Here is a 22,749-nt window from a genome sequence, read left to right on the forward strand (position 1 = left end):
TTGACCAATGGAGAAACATACTTGATTCATCTTTGGTCTTGTTTTGATGGATCCTTGGAAAAGCTGCAGACGAAGATTTGTACAACTCAAAGTCTTCGTGGTATTTACAACAGCTTTATTTTGGATGTTTGCCCCCTTGGAAAGCTGCAACGCTAGCCCTAAACTTTTACATGAAATTTTTCCCTACTTGATGTCATTATTGGACTGTCTTTCTCCCTCTGGCTACCGACTCCTTCCACTCTCTTTGACTCCCAACTCTTGACTCGATGATATGTGTCTTTCAATCTCTACGCTAAGATCCACGTCATCTTAAGTGATCTCTACATCATACTCTAAAGGTCAGACCTATTTTTTTTATTATTGTTTGTGTTCTAACATTTTTTTTATAGAGAAAACATTTCAACATAAATTTGTCTGTAAATATTTCTTTCGTTATGATAACATTCTTTCTATTTTGACAAATATTGTAACGATCATAATAATCACTGATCAGCACATCTTTCGGCATTACCCTACCAATATCTAACATACTGACATTCTTTATTTGTTGTATTTACTTTTTCTGTTGAATATATTTTGTTTCCACTAATTACCGAGTTATATAATATATACACACTGACAATGCTTTTGTTACTATTCTCAAAATCAGCACAGAGACGAATTTCAAAGTATAAGTTTTATTTACAATTAAGCTTCTAGTTCATTGATAAAGAGAGAGAGAGAGAGAGAGAGAGAGAGAGAGAGAGAGAGAGATTTGTTGTAAGAAGTTGGTTCTTAACTTTTGGATATATTAGTATTTTCAATATAACAATTAGACAAGAATTATTGTTTTTGTTTAAAACAGCATATTTTTAAAAATCCATCTGTTGATGGTATCTTTCTTCCTGACCCTTACGGAACCACAACACTGGCAACAGGGAAAATTACGGATCTCAAACCTTTGTCAGTAATAACACTGGTGACGAGGGATTACTAAGGAACTCAAATTTATGTCATCTTCAATAATGGTGACTATGGATTCCTAAGGTACTTTTATTCAGGAACCTTAAATAAGATTCGTGTGTGTGTGTGGGCATAGCTCAGAGGCTCAGGAATGAGGGTGGAAAGGTGTATGCTTTGGTTTCGATTTTAGCTGATGGCACCCAAATTATAAATATATTTTTTAGTTTCAATCTCACTACTATGTGTTAGATTCAATATAATAATCGTGAGAGAATTGTCTCTGTAATAATAAATATATAATCTGCATGAATTAAAATATCATATTAAGCATATTTTTTGTCGGGCAGCCTGCTAATATATATATAAAATCACTTATTTTTGTTTCCCCTTCTCAACATCAGTAAATTTCCATTTCTTACATTGCATTCTTCTTTTTAACTTTCTAGCCCTAACTCCTCAACAAGCAATTATAAGTAAAAAATATCCAACCCAAGTGAATTTGCTGTGGCCCACGTACAACTGCAAAGATTTAAATGGAAAACCAATCTTGTTCCAGGTTCTTTATGCCGAACGAAACAATTGTGCGAATGGTAAGTGTTATCAAAACAACGCTATGCAAATGATGATAGCTTTTTTTTTTCTTGTTTTTTTTTTTGGGGGGGGGGGGTATGTCTTTGCAATGTTTATCATAAAAATACAGAATTACTGACCACAGGTTAAATCTTACCTGACAGATTTTAACCATCCCATCAAAAAAAAATTGAAAAAAAATTCAGATATAAAATCGAACAAGTATGTAAAAATAAGCTTTGAAGCCATCCAACGCAAAGAATAAACAATTTTAAATAATTTGTATCATTATTCATCGGACTACTGTTCTCATCCTGAGTGTGATTTTCACAACGTTTCAGTCGATATAACCTCCGACCTTCTTCAGGTGTATCTTGTCAAACACGGGAATGTTTCTGTCGAACTCGGGAATTAGGACGGAATTTCGAGCGGAACCCTTTATTTACTTCAATATATTTCAGCGAAAAAACTAGCCCTTATCAAGATTTGTTTTTCTTACGTCTAATGGTGGTACCGTTGGGTAGGACAAGTCTGTTTAGTTGTTGTTCAACAGTGTTTGTTTTTTTATTCAAAATTTGTGCTAAAGGAATAATTGGTTGGTTTCCTGTTTTAAAGGCGCTGGTAAATAGGAAATAAAAATAGAACACGTATGTAAAAATGTTTTGAAGCCATCCAACGCAAAGAATAAACAATTTAAAATAATGTTTATCGATATATTTCAGCGAAGAAACTTGCCCTTATCAAGATTTTCTTTTTCTCCCATGCCTCATGGTGGTACTCTTAGGTGGGATAAGTTCATTTATTTGTTGTTTAACGGTGTTTGTTTGTTTTTTATATATATAATCCCAAAATGCACTTGGCATGTCCTAAAGGAATAATTGGTTGGATTTTTGTTTTAAAGGCGTTGGTGAATAAGAAATCATATAGAATATGTATGTAAAAATACGTTTTAAAGCCATCCAATGCAAAAGAATAACCATTATTTTAAGTTGTTTATTCTTTGCGTTGGATGGCTTCAAAATGTATTTTTACATATGTGTTCTATTTTGCTTTCCTATTTACTAACACGTTTAAAATAGGAAACCAACCAATTACAATGGTCAGCAACAAATTTGTTATTTTAAATTGTTTATTCTTTGCGTTGGATGGCTTCAAAATGTATTTTTACATATGTGTTCTATTTTTATTTCCTATTTACTAACACGTTTAAAATAGGAAACCAACCAATTACAATGGTCAGCAACAAATTTGTTGCCTGTGTTTTTTTTCAGCTATACATCTACTCATAGACAAAAACAATTACGAAAATGAAATAACAAAGTAACCATATATGGACATAGAGTACCAAAGATTAACAGCTACCCCAAAAAAGAAAATACAAAAATCTTTTTACTGATTACAAATTTGTTGACCGTGTTTTTCAGCTGATTTAGGATGAATTTGATGCACTGAATCCGAAAATCACATTGGTTTTGCTCAATTAAGTCAAGTTTTTGAGCTATGGCTACATGTGTTTTTTTTTTTTTTTTACATTTTTGTTCACATGTACACGTGTGGAACATTTTAGAAGTTGGTGAGATTAAAATGTCATGTTTTTATTGGAAATGATTATTTTAATAAGAAGTATTCAGGACTGATAGTTCTGAGGGATTATGTTGACAAAGCGATCAATTTGAAGTCATAAAACTTTGGAATCTTCCAAAAATTGGTGCTCAGTATACCCGAATGAAGATTGGCCTGTACAGGAGGAATTGGTGCTTGGAAAAGAAAGGAACACCCTTAATGACCTTCTTGTGGACAGAGACAGAATACTCTTCCCACTGTTGCACATCAAACTCAGCTTAATCAATCAGTTCGCTAAGGCCTGATCAAGCAGTTCACTAAGGTTTGATCAAGCAGTTCACTAAGGTTTGATCAAGCAGTTCACTAAGGCTTGATCAAGCAGTTCACTAAGGCTTAATCAAGCAGTTCACTAAGGCTTGATCAAGCAGTTCACTAAGTTCTCTGGACAAGGATGGTGACTGATTCACTTACTTGTGCCAGGCTTTTCCAAGGATTAATCATGGAAAAGTTGAAAGCTGGCATCTTTCATGGTCCTCAGATCTGGCAGCTCATTAGAGATCCAAAGTTTGAAAACTCAATGAAGGAAGTGGAACTGGAAGCGTGAAAGGTATTTGTTCTGGGAGTGAAGAACTTACATTGGCAACAATAAGGCCAGAAACTACACAAATCTTTTCAATAACATGCTGAAGGCTTTCAAAAACCTGGACTGCAACATAAGCATCAAGATGCACTATTTTCACATATGGACCAGTTTCCTAAGAACCTAAGTCCAATGAGTGACAAGCATAAAGAGATTCCATCAGGACCTGAAAGAGATAGAAACCAGGTATCCTGGTCTAAAATTTGATTTTCCCCTGAAAACAAAATAAAAACGATTTGGTCAAATTAAGCAATTTGTTGTTTTTTTTTATGAGAACTTATTCCAGATTTTTCTTTATCTCCATTTTTTAATCTCTTTACTAAACTACATTTTTAGAACACGCCACGGGAATATAACTCAGTCTAAAGCGCCGACACCCCCCTCCCCATCTCAAATAATAACTTTTCTTCCTAAAAATCGAAACATGGCAACCTTTTGATCAGTATCATAACAAATTGTTTTTTCGCTGTAAAAAAAACAAAAAAACTACTTGATCAAATTAAGTTAAATTTTTTCCTGGAGAACTTCATTCCATAACGGATATGTACAATGTAACTTTTTTTTTTTCTCGATATTTTCATTTTTTAATGACTTCATTAAACTGTACAAGTACTGACAATTCTTTACTTTTACAATTAAGTTTCTAGTTCATTGACAAAAAGAGAGAGAGGAAAGTTGTAAGAGGTTGGTTGGTGTGTGGCTCGACAACAAAGAGGTGTTAAGGTTTCAATCCCGCTTGCCACTGTGTTTGTTCTCTCCTGTTTTCTATTATTCATTCTTACTCTTATATAGTCACAAATCGACATTCCTGGAATTGTAAACATCAAGATATTATGTTCTTTTCTATTTTGCATTTCAAAATATAAGTTTTATTTACAATTGAGCTTCTAGTTTATCGACAAAGAGGAAGAGAGACATTAGTTTTTAGGGGCTGGTTCTTAATTTTTAGATATATTACTATTTTCAACATAACAATTAGGTAAGTATTGTTGTTTTTGTCTAAAACGACATATTTTTTAAAATTCATCTGTCGACGGTATTTTAACAAGCATTTATTTATTTTTACTCTTATATAGTCACAAATCGACATTCCTGGAATTGTAAACATCAAGATATTACGTTCTTCTTTTCGCATTTCGTGCAATTCATAATTTCTGATTTTGGAATGTAAACAGTTTTTGTTTTAATTACAATTTTAGTAATTTTTATGGGACACCAAAAATGTAGATCAACTCCATCTGGAATGTTCGTGTGTGCACACCCCTGCTTTTAAATATGCATTACCTCGTCTTTATATCCAATACTGCTACATACTTCATGATTACAAGTGTACGTGTGCAAGAGTTAGGAGTGGATGGATTAAGTTCAGGAAATTTCTACTATTACTAACCAGCAGAGCATTACCAATGTCGGCTAAGGGAAGAGTCTATCGGGCATGTGTACATGGTATGGTGATGTATTGAAGTGAAACCTGGCCATTGAGAGTTGAGGACATGTGTTGCATGGATAGATATGCTATGAGAACGATAAGATGCATGTGTAATGTGAGTCTTAAAGACAGAATGATTAAATCTGGACAATATAGGGAGATGTGTGTAGAACACTGAGAGTTGAGGATATGTGTTGCATGGAGAGAAACAATGTGAGAATAATATGATGGATGGGTAATGTAAGTCTTTAAAGAAAAGTTTAGATCTGATGACTTCAGAGGAAAATTAAATCTGGACAGTATAAGGAAATGTGTGCAAAATAAGAAACTTCGATGCATGTAAAACGAACATTAAACTGATGATGATGATGATGATGATGATGATATGGCTGACTTGCAGAAAGGATTAAGAATTTTATTAACAATTTCATGGGTTGTATTTTTTTCGGGTGTAGGGGAGTGTCACCCTGTATTTATAGTATATGTACAGGATTCAGATGGTATGGCTATGTTGAAAGAATGGATGAGAGTTAGTAGATGTAGAATAGTTGAGGTAGTAGACTCTATGTAAGTCTTTCCTGCCCAGGTCAGCAGATGACCTCTGACCTCATCAAAAATGAAATGGTCATGATCGTCTTCTTCCGGGAGATCTTCACATAAATTCTCAGCGTCTCAGATTTTGTGTTGATTCTGCTGAAAATCAATAAGCTTTGCATACACACCAGAAAAGGATAACAGACTCCAGGAGTTCTAAGTACGAAAAAGTTAATTTCACAAAAATTACAAGTTTTTACATATATACATCATTCAGTTTGGTTACACCAAAAACATCAAGATTCTCCAAAATCTTATTCTTCATTCTTTATGATGGAGGTCAGAATGGATGGAGGGGGGTTTGTGGTGTTCTTGGAGTGTGTGTTTTTCTCAAGATTTGGCTTCAATCTGCTAAAGTCAGCCTGGATATTTGCTTAAATACTAAGGTAACAGGGTTAGTCGGGCAATCCACCCAACCAACCAGAATCCAACACGTCAAACGAGAAATACCTGACTCTTTTGCATGTCTGCATCTCAACAGGTCGTCTATAGCCTGCGAATCTGGGATCAAAACTAAATTTCTCTCACATGCCCCCAAAAGGTTAATCCTGTCATTCAGAAAGCCAGGACATTTGAGCAGGTGTTCGTCAGGCCAAATGAATGCACGATTTCATTCAACGTTATTCTGATATTTCTTGTCATTTTTTAAAACAATAAAATAAAGCACAATAAATTCGTCCCTTTTTATAGGTCACCTGCCGCTTTTCCTGACCTGCTCTCTCTAACACCCAGAAAAGGACTCTGTAATATTGTCCGAATCTTCCTCCCAAATCGCATTCAATGAATCATTCTGTGATGTTGCAATCCAACAACATCACACCATGCGTCAACGACTGTTCTGCCTGTTCAACCTGTTTCTCTAATATTGTTATGACTAAGGCTGTGACAACAGCATATTCTTTTTATTGTTTTGACTCTTGAGTATATATCCGTTAATATCTTATATGTTTTTATATAGACTGATGTGGTTCTCGGTTGATTGTGTCTGTGTCGGATATATACTCGAGAGTCAAAACAATGAAAAGAATATGCTGTTGTCATAGCTCTAGTTATGACATGTTTGGTAAACAAAGGAACCTACTTCTATGCTTGAAAAATAACTTCAAATCTAAAACAATGAGCCTCAATTTTCAATTCTATATATATTACACTAGCCACAACTGCAAGTCTGTCTACACCGGGCCCATTATACTATACTAACTTGAATTAAATAATTTGTTTTAATAATTTGTGCGGCATTTCTTTTTTTAATCATTTAATCTTGGTTTATGTCGATTCACTTTCAGGTTTAGAAATGAATATTTCAGCTGTTGGTACAAAACCAGAAAGAGAAAATATCGAAATTAAAAACTTGAAACCGTTTACCACTTATTTGATTTGTCTTCGAATACGTACAATGGAAGGATGGAGTGAAATGAGCCCTCAACTAAAAACGTTAACTCTTGAAACATGTAAGTTCCTTCTCTCTCTCCCTCCCCCCTCTCTCTCCCTCTCTCTCTCACTCTTCCCTTCACTATTCCACATCTCTTCTATATTCTCCCAAAGCATTTCCCTTTTTATACTGCTCTCCAATTTTATTTGCATATTTTGTCTTTAATAGACATTCTTTTTGAAAATATATACTTTTTCTTGTTAACTTGCACAAATTCAAAATGAACAGGATAAAGGCTCATTTTTATTTCTGGCGTGATCTCAGTGAAGAGGTTTAACAAAGGGAGATAACTTATTGTTTGTCAAATTAAAACCATACCTTTATTAGGGCACCATGTTTCAAATATGTACAACATAATCACATTAACACCCCAGTTTCTGTTACAAGGATAGAGTGAAATGAGCTCTCAAGTAACAACATCAACTCCTGAAACAAGTGAGTCAATTATTCACTCTCTCTCTCACTCTTTGGCTCTCTCTCTCTCTCTCTCTCTCTTTGTCTCACACTCACATAATCTCTCTCATTCTTTCTCACACTCTCTCACTCACTCTTTGGCTCTCTCTCTCTCTCTCTCACTCTTTGTCTCACACTCACATACTCTCATTCTCTCTCACACTCTCTCACTCACTCACTCTTTGGCTCTCTCTCTCTTTCACTCTTTGTCTCACACTCACATACTCTCTCTCATTCTCTCTCACTCACTCTTTGGCTCTCTCTCTCTCTCACTCTTTGTCTCACACTCACATACTCTCTCTCACACTCTCTCACTCACACATTCTCACTCTCTAACACTTCACTATTCCTCACCTATAAACTACATCAACATAGTTCTGGTGTCTTATTAGGAAGAACATGTTATGCCTGATATATTGCTGCTGTGTTTAAAAGACAACAAACATTTATATATAAAACATATAATGATTTATCTTTATTGTTCAAGTCATGATGAAAAAATTGGTTGCATGAGATTTGTAGAGGTTTGGCATATATTTGTAGTCATCGACATACAATCCTGTTTCGTTGTATCACAACTCATCAGTGCCGCTAGACTAGCATCGCTCCCTAGCCAAGGATTGAACCTAGAACCATCGTGTTGACAGTCGGCAGTTCTCCCACTCGACCATGAAGGCGACGCCGTAAATAAATGGACACCCGCCACCACTTTTAAATCGCCAAACAAACAACGAGCTTCGCATTTTTCAGCCAATTAAGTAGCGGGTGAGATTATTTACGACAGTGCTCTACCCAAAGAGGGGGGCTTAAGAAACAAAATCTCAAATTTTCTATTTGGTTGCTTTCTGCCCGATCAAAAAATTGAACTGCTTAATATAACATTTTTGGACACCCACACACCTTCAAATTACCATAGATAGATTGAAATAAAACAAGCAAGTCTATTCTCTCTCTTTCCCTCTTCCTTTGACTATTCCTCACCTCTTCCATCTACTTTTAAAGCGCTTCTTTTTTTTATAATATAATAAGTGGAAGAATTTGCTATTTATCCAAGTTTTTTTTTTCTTCCCGAGATCCAAGCGACCGTGTTAGGAATCTGCAGGTCATCAACAGCAACAATTCCAGTGTAACCCTGAAATGGGATCCAGTTTTACAACCAAACGGAATTATTACGCACCATCGTGTTGATTATCAAAGGGTAAATGAATTTTGTTTTTTTTCATACCTTTTTGCCTTGTCTATAATTAGCTGCATACATGGACAAACTAGCAGTTGTGGCGATTGTAATATATAGAATTGAGAAGCAGGGTCATTTTTTTAGATTAAGTCCGAATGGGTTTGTTGCGAGCTTGTGTTCACCTCATGTGTCACAATAAAATAGAGAGATGGTTTGAATAGTGCAGAGCACATGTTGACGTGGGTGATGTTGTCATATAGTAACATCACAGAATCATTTGTGGAACGCGATTATTATGAGATCGGAGAGTCTAATTTTGGAGTGGCAGAAACAGTGGATCGGAAAGCCACTTTCTGCATCTCAGAAGATGGGCAGACAGGTTTCTCGTGGAGGCGGCAAGAAGTGGCACATAGAAATTGAGATTAAAGTAAGATAAAGAGACCCCCCCCTTAAGATATGTGTTGTGTTGAACCCCCCCCCCACTCCCTACCCCCCTCCTGTAAGAGGTTAAACAATAAATTTGTCCAGAAAACATGACCAAGGGTCACATGCAGAATCTTTGTGTGGTCAAGAATGGCAAAAAAAAAGTCGGTTACAGGTCTAGGAGACCCCAGGAGATGACGTCAAAGTGAGTGACCACATTCTTGCGAAACAATGCGATTGGAATTTTGGCTGATCGAAAATTGTCATTCTTTATCCATCCAGCGTGGCCATAGCCAAGATTGGACTCATTACACGAGTGTGTAGTATATTTTAAATTTTGTCAATAGCTGAATACTTGATGCTTTGCCAGGGCTATCAAGGGTACTTTTTATTGTAACGCCATCACTAGATAGGGGGCCTACCATAGCTTAAGAGAGTCCCATCTACTCCTGAGAGAAGGATAGACTGTGCCACTTTCTCAACCTGGTATTTTACCTTGCAGTACATACAGCGCCTCACCTTCCAAAATGGTCACCCATTTGATACTTGCTACGTTCAACATCGCTTAACCGGTAATCTGGTAAGAACCAGTGTGTCAACGTGATTGTGCCGTATATGATACATATATATCGTCATTCTAGACAACATAAAAAAGAGATATAGAGCGAGAAGAAGGACAGAACGAGACAACAACAAAAGTGCAGCGGGCAACACAGTCTCCTACCCACATACCATCACTCCCCATCACACGAAATCCATTTATCAATCTGTCATTAAAAATATTAAATGTACAGAATAAAAAAAAAAAACGAATATTTTTTTATAATCAAGCTGTGTGTCTTCTCTATTCCACTGCTGAGTGTTCAAATATTTTTTAATTTAATAGACTTATGCTCCAATCCCTCATCCCCCCTCGCCAATCTTTCACGAGAAACACCCGTCTGGCTGAAACTACTGTCAATAATTTTCCCCACTCTTTATCTGTGCCTAAATCCAAATGTAGATTCCATGAGCAAAGCTTCTTTCTTAGAACTGCACGCCAGTGGAACTCTCTGCCGCTTGCCTGTTTCCCACCTGACTACAACTTGGACGTCTTCAAGTCCAACATAAACAAACTCCCCCTTAAGTAAGACACTCTATCAAAACCCCCAATACTAATGATTACTACAATACTATCTCATTGATTACTGTACACACAATAACCCTTATCCCTGAGTGGCGTTCGGGCCTTGATAAGTGGTAACCCCCATGTAAAAAAAAAAAAAAACGAAATTGACGACTCGGTCATCATCATCATCATCATCATCATCATCATCATAGTGAAATGTAACAGACTCGCTGTACTAGCATTAATGGCTAAATAAAACCTCCAGAAAAAAGACACATTTGCCTATCATTTGTGTTGAGAAATGTTCATTCCAGAGCCGGTCCTGGATATGACCTTAAACTATATCCAATAGTGAGGCACCAGCTTGCGGGCTTTGGGGAGTGTGGAGCCACCCTTTAATTGTCATTGCTCCCAGGTCCACTCTGACCCGGAGTGGTAGTACCTGTTAGGGTCCCAACTATGGGTTAAATAGAAACCAACTTAAAAAACAAAACAAATATACTCTATTAAAAAATTGTTCTTCAAAATGACTGGATTTGGCATTAAATAACCTGAAAAGGGTTGATATGCTATAAAACAAAAACAAACAAACAATTTCCAGAGCCGGAGAGCAGAAAACAGATGCAAGCGACTCATGGAACGGACACTATATATATATATATATATATATATATATATATATATATATATATATATATATATATATATATATAAGGTACTTCGATTTTATTGTTATGAACATTCGGTTCAAATACCGTAAACTTGTAGCGAGCTGCTACTACTACGAGACTAGGCTGTATTCTCACCTTAGTTCTCTCTTTCTCCCTACTCTTTTCTCTTTTCCTTCCTTTCTTCTTATACGTCATCAGAGGTTCCAGCCAATGAAAAGCGAGAACGGTTTATGTGGGACATTCGAGTGAAGGAAACGTCCTTACTTCCACGGCGACTAGAGACAGAACACACGCCTCACTCCTCAGCTCCCGTTAGGTAGCCAAGAGGAGCATTGAACATTAATACAGACTTTACAAAATGCACTGTCTTTCTTTGTAACCCGAGTTTCGGGAAAACACACATATATATATATTGGATATATAAAACCTCATGAATTCATAACAAAGTCGCGTTACACGTCCTCATTTTTATAAGAAGACAATGTCTTCTTTTACCAGTATCTCTTTCTATTTCAGCGCTCCAGTTCTCCCTGTTATCGGAGGCGCCCCGAAGTGGTGACCTCTAATTAGTACCCATGTTAATGTATGGTAATAATGCCATAAACTTATGTCTCATGTAAGAATGCTTTTATAGATTTCTGATTGTTGATGTGCCACATGGAAAGAATTAAGTACCAAGATACATTCCTTTTCTGAAATAAACTAAATAACAAGCAGCTATTAACCTATGAACAATTAAAGAGGAACCGTGAACAATTTACGAACAATGTGTGTCCCGTGATTGACTGCCATGTGGCGAATACGGTTGTGTTATGTAAGAGAATTTAATGAGTTATAAACATTATATGTAGGAACACAGCAAAATTGCTGAAAATATTACATATATACCCAACGTTTTTATTTGCTTCAATGTTTTTAAAAATTATACAGAAAATAAAATAAATATCTTATAAATACTATTAGAGCATATGTTCTTTAGAATTGTCTGATCTCTTTCCTGCTTCCTTTGTTAAAGTTTGTTTGACTAGTTAGTCTAGTGGTCTCAATCAATTTGCTATTTTGATATCTCATTGTAATACAGTGTCCTATTCCAGTAGCTTCTTTCCAAGAACTGCAACATTGTAGAACTCTATTTTTGCTTATTGTTTTCCTCTTATCCTTGGTCTTTTAAAGACTAATGTCAATAGGTATCTCCTGTCTTTGCGATAATCCTCTTTTGTTCACGTTAGCTCTTTATATCAAATGGCTTCACGCTTTGTCTGGAGCAACTGCCATAAAAAGTAGTTGTAAGGTAAATGCTTCTTTTTATATTCTTCAATAAAAAATATTTGTTATTTCCTTTGCTAATTTTGAGTTTTCAGTGATAATTGAAAAAGATTTCTATGTTATCAGTTATCCAAGATAGACTTTATAAATTAAAAAAAATAAACTGTAGCTAAGTACATTATCGTAGTGCCAGTAAAATGATATAAAATGATAAGAAAGGAAAATTGGCTAGCCAGAATCAAATTTTGTTATGTCAGCTCAAATGCTATTGAAATCTAACTTTTAAAATCCCACAAAAAAACTTTACATGTTAGAACAGCATTTCCAAATCTTACATAACATTTAAAATAAATTATAGATATCAAATCGAAAATCCAAGAAAAATGTTATGTTTAGAAATTAATTTCTTTTGTTTTGGATTATGTTTATATTTCTGATTTTTGAGATGAGGACTGATTATTCATATTATTTGGATTACTGTTCTCATCTTGAGCGTTATTTTCACATTTTGGTCAATGTAATCTTCAACCTTCTTCAGGTTTATCTTGTTGAACTTGGTGATCTTTCTGTCCAATTCTGAAATTTGCACAAAATTTTATAGGAACGCTTTATTTCATCCATGCGAGTAACATGCTCTTGTAACAGTCAACTATGACTGAGTAGAACTCTGAAGTAATTCATAATTGTATTTTTGAGTGTTGCCCACACTGAGGATTGAACTTGCACCCTTCAGAATAGTGTAACTTTCACAATTGAATTTTACCAAGTACTTTTACCACTACACCACGATCTTTGCTGGAATCATGATCAATTTCTCTGGATGAATTAAAATATATTTTTAAAACGATGTTACTTCAAAGAGTTTCTTCTTCTTCTTATTATTATTATTATTATTATTAGTAGTAGTAGTAGTAGTAGTATTTTTGTATTATTTGGAAAGTTTTAAGTAATTTGTAATTCTATTTTGAGTGTTGCTCATAGTGTTAGTTGATCCTAGATTCCTGAGTTCGACAAGATACATCTGAAGAAGGTCGGAGGTTACATCAACCAAAACATAATATCACTGGAGATGAGAACAGTAGTCAGAAGAATCCAAAAAAGTCAATCCTCATCTCAAGAATTTAGAATCCTAAGGGAGTTTTTGTTTGGTAATTGTCTGTATTTTTGAGATGAGGTGTTTTCATTTATTGAGATTGTCGGACTGACTTCCTCAGTCCGACAATCTCAATAAATGAGTTTTTGTTTATTCATTATTTGTAGTGGGATAAGCAAGATAAGCTATTAGGGAGGACATCATGATAGTTTTAGAATTAATAGTTGCTCCTTTTTTGTTGGAGAGGAGGAAGGGCTTGTTATTTTATATTTTTTTTCAAAACTGGAGGAATGTTGAAAGGAGTTTATCAAATGGCTGCCCTCTTCATTCAACTGTCATATTTCAGTCATTATTGTCTGTTTTATCTTATTTTATTTACTTGAACAAATTTTGTGGGCAAAATTGGGGAGGATGAAACTGAAGATCAATTGAAGAATATTGGAGGTTACATCGGTCAAAACGCTGTCAAAATAACACTCAAGATAAGAACAGTAGTTGGTAGAATCTTAATGATAAAATTGATTATCTTTTTAAAAATTATTTTAATGCTTATTTTGTTATTATGTTTCAGTTTGGAGGCATAACACAACAAAAACCAACCAACGCTTCCAATAGAGCAGTTGTGTCAGGTCTGCAGCCTTTGTCGGAATACACATTTAGCATTGCTGCTTGCAATAGCGTTGGCTGTTCGAATAAATCGACGGAGGTTAGTGCCCTTTTGGTAAGAAGTAAGTAGGAATTTTCAACTAAAATCAATGTTTTAAGTTACCACTTCATGACAATTTATCTTCTATACTAGCTGTACCCGGCCACGCGTTGCTGTGGCTCAGTTTGTTAAAATGGAACACATGTGAAAGTAGAGAAAAGTTTGATTCTTTTTTTCAAGAGAATGTACAAATTATTTTTTTTTTTTAACAGATGTTAAGAAAATAAACAGAAAAATACTTCCATCATTAATTATGCAAAAAAAATAAATAAAATACGATAAAACTTGCCGAGTATGCACTGTTTTACGGTTGTTGTAAAAATGGAACGGAAACTTAAATTTCGCTTCATTTTAATCTTTCTTAATTATTTAATTGTCCCCCCCCCCCAACGAATATAATAAAAACAGTAACATTCAACAATTGTACTTTATCTATATAAAACACAAAATGGGTGTTTGTATTACTGTACGAAAAAGTTGTGAAAAAACAGCTATGGCTAATGATACATTACCTGAAAATACTTTACACAGTGGGCCCAGAGGTGGAAATAGCCAAAATAAAAAAAGTCTCAACAAAGATTTTTACAGGCTATAAACGTCATCTCCATCCAATTTCTGAATCAACAAAAAAAAAAATTAGGTCTCTAGCACATCGTGGAGAAATTCTATCGCAATTTGAAATCATGCCAAATTCAGTCACGCGTCGCGTCGCGGAATGATATGATTACGGCAAGGCTAAAAATTGGTAAAAATTGCTGATCGGTTCAGATTACGAATTTCCTATGGTAGAAGAGGCAAAATACTTATGATTGTATCATCAATCGACTAATATACCTTTAGATATGTGATTTAGGCCATTCAAACTATATTTAATATGATAAAAATCCAAATTTTGGCCAAAAAAATATCCAAAATTAGCAAAAAATGACCGAAAATAGCATACCTGAAAATACTTTGTTCAAACTCCTTAGCTTAACATTCTCAGGAAACATGAGTTGGAAGAGATACATCAAGGGCATTGCCGCGGCTGCTACGAGGAAGCTGGCCTCTCTCTACCATGCTAGAAAGTTACTTATGCCTAAAAGTATCCTGTACCTCTACAAGGCCACCATTTGCCCATGTAGGAGTATTGTTGTCACATTTGGGCTGGTGCATCTGCTACTAGTCTCTCACACCTGGACAGGGTCCAAAAGAGATTCGCTAACATAATTGGTCCTGAACTGTCAGTTAGGCTTCAGCCTCTGTCCCATCGACAAAATGTTGCATCCCTCTGCCTGTTTTACAAGTATTTTAATGGTAGATGCTCCGATGAACTACAAGACATTGTACCCCCTCAACGTAAATACCCCTGACAAACTTGACAAGCAGAAAAATCCCACCCCTACAGTAAAAAATCCCCAGATGTCAGAAAGCCTTCTACTCTAATAGTTTCCTCCCCAGAACTGCTAGACTTAGGAATTCCCCTTCGGGTTCCTGTTTCCCTGAATGTATTGACATGCAGAAGTACAAGTGTAATGTAAACAGTCATCTTGCTGCTCAACTCCCTACATAGGGTCCCTTCAATTTATATCCCAGATAGTAGCCCCCTACATCAAAGTAGCACTGTACCTTGTTTGGAGCAAAAATGCAACAAAATAAAAATAAAGTAGATGTACGCGTGTGTGCATGTGAATATTTAACCGTTAAATGTGTGTGTGTTTGTGTCCGCATGTGTGCATGTGAATATTTAACCGTTAAATCGTTAAATGTGTGTGTGTTTGTGTCCGCATGTGTGCATGTGAATATTTAACCGTTAAATGTGTGTGTGTTTGTGTCCGCATGTGTGCATGTGAATATTTAACCGTTAAATCGTTAAATGTGTGTGTGTTTGTGTCCGCATGTGTGCATGTGAATATTTAACCGTTAAATGTGTGTGTGTTTGTGTCCGCATGTGTGCATGTGAATATTTAACCGTTAAATCGTTAAATGTGTGTGTGTTTGTGTCTGCGTGTGTGCATGTGAATATTTAACCGTTAAATGTGTGTGTGTTTGTGTCCGCATGTGTGCATGTGAATATTTAACCGTTAAATCGTTAAATGTGTGTGTGTTTGTGTCCGCATGTGTGCATGTGAATATTTAACCGTTAAATGTGTGTGTGTTTGTGTCCGCATGTGAATATTTAACCGTTAAATCGTTAAATGTGTGTGTGTTTGTGTCCGCATGTGAATATTTAACCGTTAAATCGTTAAATGTGTGTGTGTTTGTGTCCGCATGTGTGCATGTGAATATTTAATTGTTAAATGTGTGTGTGTTTGTGTCTGCGTGTGTGCATGCGAATATTTAACCGTTAAATGTGTGTGTGTTTGTGTCTGCGTGTGTGCATGCGAATATTTAATTGTTAAATGTGTGTGTGTCTGTGTCTGCGTGTGTGCATGTGAATATTTAACCGTTAAATGTGTGTGTGTTTGTGTCCGCATGTGTGCATGTGAATATTTAATTGTTAAATGTGTGTGTGTTTGTGTCTGCGTGTGTGCATGCGAATATTTAACCGTTAAATGTGTGTGTGTTTGTGTTCGCGTGTGTGCATGCGAATATTTAACCGTTAAATGTGTGTGTGTTTGTGTTCGCGTGTGTGCATGTGAATATTTAATCGTTAAATGTGTGTGTGTTTGTGTCTGCGTGTGTGCATGCGAATATTTAACCGTTAAATGTGTGTGTGTTTGTGTTCGCGTGTGTGCATGCGAATATTTAACCGTTAAATGTGTGTTTGTTTGTGTCTGCGTGTGTGCATGTGAATATTTAACCGTTAAATGTGTGTGTGTTTGTGTCCGCATGTGTGCATGTGAATATTTAACCGTTAAATGTGTGTGTGTTTGTGTCCGCATGTGTGCATGTGAATATTTAACCGTTAAATGTGTGTGTGTTTGTGTCCGCATGTGTGCATGTGAATATTTAACCGTTAAATGTGTGTGTTTGTGTGTCTGCGTGTGTGCATGCGAATATTTAACCGTTAAATGTGTGTTTGTTTGTGTCTGCATGTGTGCATGTGAATATTTAACCGTTAAATGTGTGTGTGTTTGTGTTCGCGTGTGTGCATGCGAATATTTAACCGTTAAATGTGTGTTTGTTTGTGTTTGCGTGTGTGCATGTGAATATTTAACCGTTAAATGTGTGTGTGTTTGTGTCCGCATGTGTGCATGTGAATATTTAACCGTTAAATGTGTGTGTGTTTGTGTTCACGTGTGTGCATGTGAATATTTAACCGTTAAATGTGTGTGTGTTTGTGTCCGCATGTGTGCATGTGAATATTTAACCGTTAAATGTGTGTGTGTTTGTGTCCGCATGTGTGCATGTGAATATTTAACCGTTAAATGTGTGTGTTTGTGTGTCTGCGTGTGTGCATGCGAATATTTAACCGTTAAATGTGTGTGTGTTTGTGTCCGCGTGTGTGCATGTGAATATTTAACCGTTAAATGTGTGTGTTTGTGTCCGCGTGTGTGCATGTGAATATTTAACCATTAAATGTGTGTGTGTTTGTGTTTGCGTGTGTGCATGTGAATATTTAACCGTTAAATGTGTGTGTGTTTGTGTCTGCGTGTGTGCATGCGAATATTTAACCGTTAAATGTGTGTGTGTTTGTGTCCGTGTGTGTGCATGTGAATATTTAACCGTTAAATGTGTGTGTGTTTGTGTCCGCGTGTGTGGATGTGAATATTTAACCGTTAAATGTGTGTGTGTTTGTGCCTGCGTGTGTGCATGTGAATATTTAACTGTTAAATTTGTGTGTGTTTGTGTCCGTGTGTGTGCATGTGAATATTTAACCGTTAAATGTGTGTGTGTTTGTGTCTGCGTGTGTGCATGTGAATATTTAACTGTTAAATTTGTGTGTGTTTGTGTCCGTGTGTGTGTTTGTGTGCATGTGAATATTTAACCGTTAAATGTGTGTGTGTTTGTGTGCATGTGAATATTTAACCGTTAAATGTGTGTGTGTTTGTGTGCATGTGAATATGTAACCGTTAAATGCTTTAAGGTTCTGTATATGATCTTAAACTATGCCCGATGGTGAGGCCCCAGCTTGCGGGCTTTGTGGGAGTGTGGAGCCACCCTTTAATTGCCATTGCTTCCAGGTCCACTCTGATCCGGAGTGGTAGTACCTGTTAGGGTCCCAACTATGGGTTAAATAGAAACCGACTTGAAAAAAAAACAACAAATATATTCTATTAAAAAATTGTTTTCTTTAATGTCACTGGATTCGGCATTAAATAACCTGAAAAGGGTTGATATGCCGTAAAACAAAAACAATCAACCAACCTAAATGCTTTAAATAAATATTTACTTAATAAACTCTTAAACTACTGGTCACATAACACTGAAATAAACAAGAAATAAGTAATCATACAACAAGGATGATGTATAATGAGTAAAATCTTTGTTTGGATGGATGAATACAAAAATTAGCAAGCTGAAATGAAAAATGTTAATTTAAACTTGCTGACTTTTTTTTTTTTTACAAGGTAGTCGCCATTTATCAAGGCCAGGAAGCCACTCGGGGATAAGGGTTATTGCGTATACAGTAATCAATGGAATAGTATCGTAGTAATCGTTAGTATTGGAGATTTGATAAGGTGTCTTACTTAAGGGGGCGGTTCATCAGGAATTTGTTTATGTTGGACTTGAATCCTTAAGTTATGAACTCGTCTAGGGAAGTGGTCGGCCCTATGCCAGTTTCACTTAGGAAGAATATGTCCAGTTTCATCTCCTGTAATTGGGTTTCAACCTCTGGAAGGTTGGAATGTAGACCCCTGATGTTGGAGAAGGAGACATGGTAGTAGGGGTCTATGTTGGAGGATGGGGTTCTAGGTTTATCTGTGTTTTTTTTCTGGAGATATTTCATGTTCAGGATTTGAAATTTGTGGAAACAGGTCGACAGATTTGGTTAAAGCAGGACAGAGAGGGAAAGCAATAGAGAAAAAGACAGGAATTTTTTTTTTTTGTAGCACATAAGGTAAAGCCGTAACAATTATCCACTAGTATGGCATCAAGAGGCCTCACCAGAAACTACTACATGGTCTAGAATCCATTCACAAGATGGCAATACAGCAGCCCCAGTACTTTGCACCTGCTGATAGGACAGCCTCCTTAGTGGTTAATCCAAGGTTTGGGTCCCTGACTATAAGGTGCAGATAAAACTAAGCATAACTAAAAGTAATTGGTACCAAAATATTTCTCAAAAGAGAATTAATGCTGTAGTAATAAATATGAAATATGCTGAAATTAAAATATATTTAAGCGTATTTTATGACGGAATTTTTTATCTCTTTTTTTTTTTTAATTTTATAATTTTCTTTGTTTTACTTTTATTTAGCTAAGATAAAGTGGAAAACAAGCCAAAATAGTTGTAAAGTACTTTAAAAATGTTCTCCTTTAAAGAACACATCAAATATCTAGGGATAAAAAAATTGGCATAAATTAAACATTTCTGTAAGTAGTAGGTATGTCGTAAAGTTTGATCTTTTAAAAATTTTCATGTTTTTTTTTACTTACGTTTAGTTATCTTACACAAGTTGAAATCAAGTCTAAATTTCTGTTATAGACATGTCTTTTTAAGATAATCCCATCAAACATGTGTTAGCTCCTAGTTTTTTTATGGTTATGTCTGAAACATGTGCTTCTTCATTAACTCGTCAAGTGTCGAATACATGATTCTCCAAACACAACTTTTCTGTCCACATCTCAAGCATGTGCTTTTCTGAACTTTTGTCTCTGCTTTAACGTCACTTCCTGCGGCCGGCTTGGTTATTTTGATATGTTAGTTGTTATATGACTGCTGCTGCTAGCAATGCTAGCGGTTCATTTACACTACCACGACATACACAACATTCAATATTTATATATATATGTTAGTAGATAAATACAAGAACTGTTAATATGTATAATGAAATATATAAACATATAAATGACGGACTTCGACAACGGATACGGAGAGGATATTTTATTCCACTCCTTACTAACTACCCAGTATATACAACAATGGCCGCTACACAACTTCTGACCAGAAACCGCTTCATCAGCAGGGAGAGTTTTTCAGGGGAGATCACTTACACAGATTAACAGTTCTTCCCCTCTTTTCTCTTCTTTTCAGTTGCGCATCATGTAATCTGCAGAAGAAAAAAAAGGGGTCTGGGTATTTACATTATACAGAGGATTCCTTTGGTTTGGATATGAACCCAAGGATCTTGAATGATGGCACTCCTTTCTTTGTCAAGGAGTCTGCAATTTGTAGGTCAGTTGATATCCAAGAGATCTCTTCAATTTCTTTTCTGTCAATCATTTCTCTTAAAATAGCCATCTCTATGCGAAGTCTCTTATCCAAAATTTGTGTTGAGGAATGTCAGAATCATAGAGACAGGAATTGTCTGTTTTACAGAAGATCTTTATGCTGTTGGTATTATCTTTCAGTTGTAGTATTCCTAACAAATGTTTTTGATAAAAAATGCAGACTTCTGCCATGTCAACCATGGCTAAAGTTTCAGCAACTAAAGTACTTTTGACAACTCTTCTAATACGTTTAGACTGCCATGCAATGGGCATATACTTGTCATTGCTTTCAACCAAAAACATATAGTCTCCCTGTGAACCTTCATCTGTTAAATTGCCAAAAGAAGCATCACTGTATGCAACAATTTTTAGTTGTTCAAGGTTCCCTAAGTCTGAAATATCTATGTCACATTTTCTCTTTTTTTGCTTTTTTTATCACCCTGTTTACCCGTTTTAAGCATTCTACATCTTCTTGTTTTAGCATTGAACTTAACTCGCTAACATCACAATTAAGATCAGGTCTGGTTTGAGTGGCTAACCAATCAAGTTGACCGATCAATTGCCTGGTTTCAGTAACCTCTGTTGATGATATTGCATCTTTCAAATTTCTGCCTGCTTCTAGTGGGATACACTTTAGCTTTTTGACATATTCATCCTGTCCAAGTTTAACAGCATTCCTGTTTTTCTTTATATACTGGAACTCAGCAACTTCCTCAGATTTGATCTTAAACAAGTGACGAATCCGGTCTATAACTCTGCTCTGAAAAATTTCTGAGCCTGTGAAGCAAAAATCATCAACATGCGTAGCCATAATACCATGCAGCTTATTTCCAAAGTTCCATGTGAATATGGCTTGATCCTATTTTGAAACCACTGCTGCTGATTTCAATAATTCTTCTTTGAATGTCAGGTACCACGACCTTGATGCATCAGTCAATCCATAAACACATTTGAGAGTTTCCAAACATATCTTGGAGGTACATTGGCTTCTTTGGGAGGATGCAAATAGATTAGTCGGTCTAACTTTTTTCTTTGTAAAAATGCTGTTTTTATGTCCATTGACTTACACACCCAATGGTTAGATGACATTATAGCCAAAGCTATACCTAAACTTTCTTTAGATCATGTTGGAGAATCATTCCTTATATAGCCTGCATCCCTTTCCTGAAAGCCTCTCGCCACAAGTCTAGCTTTATACACCTATTTGCCATTGACATTTTTATTTGTGTAAACCCATCTTGTGGATATTTTCGGTTGGCCCTGGTCAGGCACTTGGGTGTACATTTTATTTTCAACCCAGCTTTGGAGTTCGTTTTCTCTTGCCATTTCCAGGTTGTGATTAGAAGAGGAAATCATTATGTTTTCCTCATCACCAGAGGTAGCTTCATCCTTATTTATTGATCCGACTTCATTTTCTTTCCAATCCAATACTCCATGATTAAAGTCGAGCCAAAAGGGTTCACCTTGTTCCATAGCCACATTCATTAAATGCTTATTTTTGCCTGTAGCTTTGCCTGCTCTACTTATGACATTCAATGTTCGCGATTCCAAATCATCATCATTGGCAAGTTTGCAATTAATGGATTGCCCTGGTTTGGGAAGTGTGATTGTTTTGCGAATTGGTTTTCTTTCTCTCTCACAGTCTGATGTTGTGCAACATGATCGTTCAGGGTTCCTGGTTCTTCAGTAACATCGTTCTCGTCAGATGTTAATAAGTTTGAAAATCCTTCAGGCTCATTTTGTGAAGTGGTGGATTCAGTTATAGCCTCACTTTCAGAAGAACTTTGATATGTTACTGGGTGAGACACGAGACGACATGGATGCATTCTTATGTATGTACCTCCATGTTTAACAAGTACCTGCTTGTGCTCCCACCCTATGACAGTTCCTGGGCCAAGCTATCTATCACAGAAATTTCTCTTATAGAAAACAACATCACCATTTTTGTAGGATTGTGTTGTACTCGTCCTAACTTGATGCCGAAGTGCACGTCTTAATTTTTCCGAAGACTCATCATAAATTGTTTTCTAGCTGCATGCATGGCATTGAGATTACTAGCAACAATCTCACTGGTAGAGACACCTTCTAATGCAGGGAGTTTATCATTCAAAAAGGAAGGCAGATTGGGGTTCCTACTAAAAACCATCTGATTGGGGCTGAATCCATGAGCACTATGAATCATATTTTTTGCACTTATAGCCCATGCTAGTGCTATCTCAAAACTGCAATTTGTGTCCTCTAAAGTCTTTTTTACCATCTCTCCCAATATTCTATTGTGTCGTTCATTTAAGCCATTACTCCATGGGCTTTTAGCAGCGGTGGTACGCACAACGATATTCAAATTATGTGCCATGTCACAAAATGATTCATTATCAAATTCCCTAC

The 22,749-nt window shown here is 36.0% G+C and overlaps 1 protein-coding gene across 1 annotated transcript in view; it reads left to right on the forward strand.

Moving 5' to 3' along the window:
• LOC145296884 (uncharacterized) overlaps positions 1 to 22,749 on the forward strand; it is a 175,686-nt gene that overhangs the window by 130,568 nt on the left and 22,369 nt on the right. Inside the window, exons 12-15 of the mRNA XM_080143030.1 lie at positions 1,389 to 1,532; positions 7,025 to 7,189; positions 8,697 to 8,821; positions 13,933 to 14,089. Coding sequence (XP_079999156.1) covers positions 1,389 to 1,532; positions 7,025 to 7,189; positions 8,697 to 8,821; positions 13,933 to 14,089 — 591 coding nt within the window. The remainder of the gene's footprint in view (positions 1 to 1,388; positions 1,533 to 7,024; positions 7,190 to 8,696; positions 8,822 to 13,932; positions 14,090 to 22,749) is intronic.

The sequence above is a fragment of the Euprymna scolopes genome, chromosome 17, assembly GCF_053919585.1.
Source record: "Euprymna scolopes isolate OS-2025 chromosome 17, ASM5391958v1, whole genome shotgun sequence".
Classification (NCBI taxonomy): domain Eukaryota; kingdom Metazoa; phylum Mollusca; class Cephalopoda; order Sepiida; family Sepiolidae; genus Euprymna; species Euprymna scolopes.